At 48.4% G+C, this 2,500-nt stretch overlaps 1 protein-coding gene across 1 annotated transcript in view; it reads left to right on the top strand.

Annotated features, from left to right (window-relative positions):
- LOC134093952 (protein mono-ADP-ribosyltransferase PARP6-like) overlaps window positions 1-2,500 on the top strand; it is a 19,842-nt gene that overhangs the window by 15,834 nt on the left and 1,508 nt on the right. Inside the window, exons 19-21 of the mRNA XM_062547289.1 lie at window positions 1,293-1,372; window positions 1,748-1,811; window positions 2,332-2,416. Of these exons, the coding sequence (XP_062403273.1) occupies window positions 1,293-1,372; window positions 1,748-1,811; window positions 2,332-2,416 (229 nt within the window). The remainder of the gene's footprint in view (window positions 1-1,292; window positions 1,373-1,747; window positions 1,812-2,331; window positions 2,417-2,500) is intronic.

Raw genomic sequence — 2,500 nt, 5'->3', positions numbered from 1 at the left:
TCTCCATCCCCCTCTCTCTCTCCCTCTCCTCCTCTTCTCAGTTTGAGGGTCCAGTCTGCTAGTTGATTATAATAGCAGCACTACAAATATGTTGTTTTGTGGAGAAGCGGTAGTGTGCTCTGTCTGCAGGTCATGACCTCTGTCCTGCTGGGAGACTTTTCCCTTTGTTTATGCCTTTTGTGTACACACAAACAACGATTTCGCCTCTGAATACGATTCTCTCTGAAAACTCCGGCAAGTGGAGATTTAGGAAAACTCTCGCTTCGCGTATGAATGTTAACTGAGAAAAACAAAGAAAAACAGAGTTTTAGGCAAGCAACGCGCCTTCTAGGCAGCCAACGTCACAGTATGTGGCAGTACGATTTTGTTTTTGAAAACGGAGGGAAGGAAATATTTGTTTAGCAAAATACCTGTGTATGTGTGAACGTAGCCTCAGCATATGTTTGTGTGCTCTACATTGTATGCTTTATGCGTGTAGCCTGGCACTAGCCTACGCAGACATAATCTAGAGCGTATAGCCTGGCACTAGCGTATAGCCTGGCACTAGCCTACGCAGACATCATCTAGAATGTATAGCCTGGCACTAGCATATAGCCTGTCACTAGCGTATAGCCTGGCACTAGCTATAGCCTGCCACTAGCCTACGCAGACATAATCTAGAGCGTATAGCCTGGCACTAGCTATAGCCTGCCACTAGCCTACGCAGACATAATCTAGAGCGTATAGCCTGGCACTAGCGTATAGCCTGGCACTAGCATATAGCCTGGCACTAGCATATAGCCTGGCACTAGCGTATAGCCTGGCACTAGCCTACGCAGACATAATCTAGAGCGTATAGCCTGGCACTAGCGTATAGCCTGGCACTAGCCTACGCAGACATAATCTAGAGCGTATAGCCTGGCACTAGCGTATAGCCTGGCACTAGCGTATAGCCTGGCACTAGCCTACGCAGACATAATCTACAATGTATAGCCTGCCACTAGCTTACGCAGACATAATCAAAAGTGTATAGCCTGGCACTAGCATATGGCCTGGCTGTAGCCTATGCAGACATAATCAAGAGCGTATAGCCTGGCACTAGCTATAGCCTGGCTGTAGCCTACGCAGATGTAGACAGGTGGCGCTAGAGAGTGTGTGGTAGCACGGAGAAGCACTCATGTCGTCACCTTATGGGATTCAAACAGAGTTGCCTCAGAAACTCAAACTCCAGAGAGCCAATCAGCAGCTGACCAAGCTTAATTCATCTTCATGTGTGTGTGTGTGTGTGTGTGTGTGTGTGTGTGTGTGTGCAGGCATGGGGAAAGGACAGCACCACATGCCCTCTAAAGAAGAGCTGGTCCAGCGCTACAACCGCATGAACACCATGGCACAGGTGCTGCCCCGCACAATGTTACACACACACACACACACACACACACACACACCACACACACATACACACACACACACACACACACACACACACACACACACACACACACACACACACACACACACACACACACACACACACACAAACACACACACACACACAAACACACACACACACACACACACACACACACACACACACACACACACACCATGGCACAGGTGCTGCTCCGCACAATGTTACAAACACACACACACACACACACACACACACACACACCACACACACATTATACACACTACACCACACACACTATGTGTCATTATGTGTGTGTGTAAGACGTCTGCTGTATCTGTCATGTCTGTTACCTTTTAGACTCGATCAGTGCAATCACGATTCCTGCAGAGCCGGAATTTAAACTGCATCGCTCTCTGTGAAGGTAAGAGCAGGAGAGCTGCATTATAGAGTAAACAACCAAGTTCACCAAGTACACACCAAGTACACACCAAGTACACACCAAGTGCACACCAAGTACACACCAAGTACACACCAAGTGCACACCAAGTACACACCAAGTGCACACCAACTACACACCAAGTACACACCCAGTACACACCAACTACACACCAAGTACACACCCAGTACACACCAACTACACACCCAGTACACACCAACTACACACCAACTACACACCAAGTACACACCCAGTACACACCAACTACACACCAAGTACACACCCAGTACACACCAACTACACACCAAGTACACACCCAGTACACACCAAGTACACACCAAGTACACACCAAGTACTCACCAAGTACATCAGTACCACAAATACCTATCCAGTTCAACTATAGAATGCACACACACTACATCTCCTATTCTACAACAAGACTGTGCTCTGTGTGTGTGTGTGTGTGTGTGTGTGTGTGTGTGTGTGTGTGTGTGTTTCCTCCCAGTTATCACATCCAAGGAGCTGCAGAAGCACGGGAACATCTGGGTGTGTCCGGTGTCGGACCATGTGTGCACACGCTTCTTCTTCGTGTGAGTATCCGCTCGCCACGCCCCCCTCAGCTCGGGGCCACTATCTGGAGCACACACACACACAACACACACACAACATACACC

Source organism: Sardina pilchardus, chromosome 10 (genome assembly GCF_963854185.1).
Source record: "Sardina pilchardus chromosome 10, fSarPil1.1, whole genome shotgun sequence".
Lineage (NCBI taxonomy): Eukaryota > Metazoa > Chordata > Actinopteri > Clupeiformes > Clupeidae > Sardina > Sardina pilchardus.
Note: the sequence above shows the minus strand (reverse complement) of the source record. Positions and strands in the feature narration are given on the sequence as shown.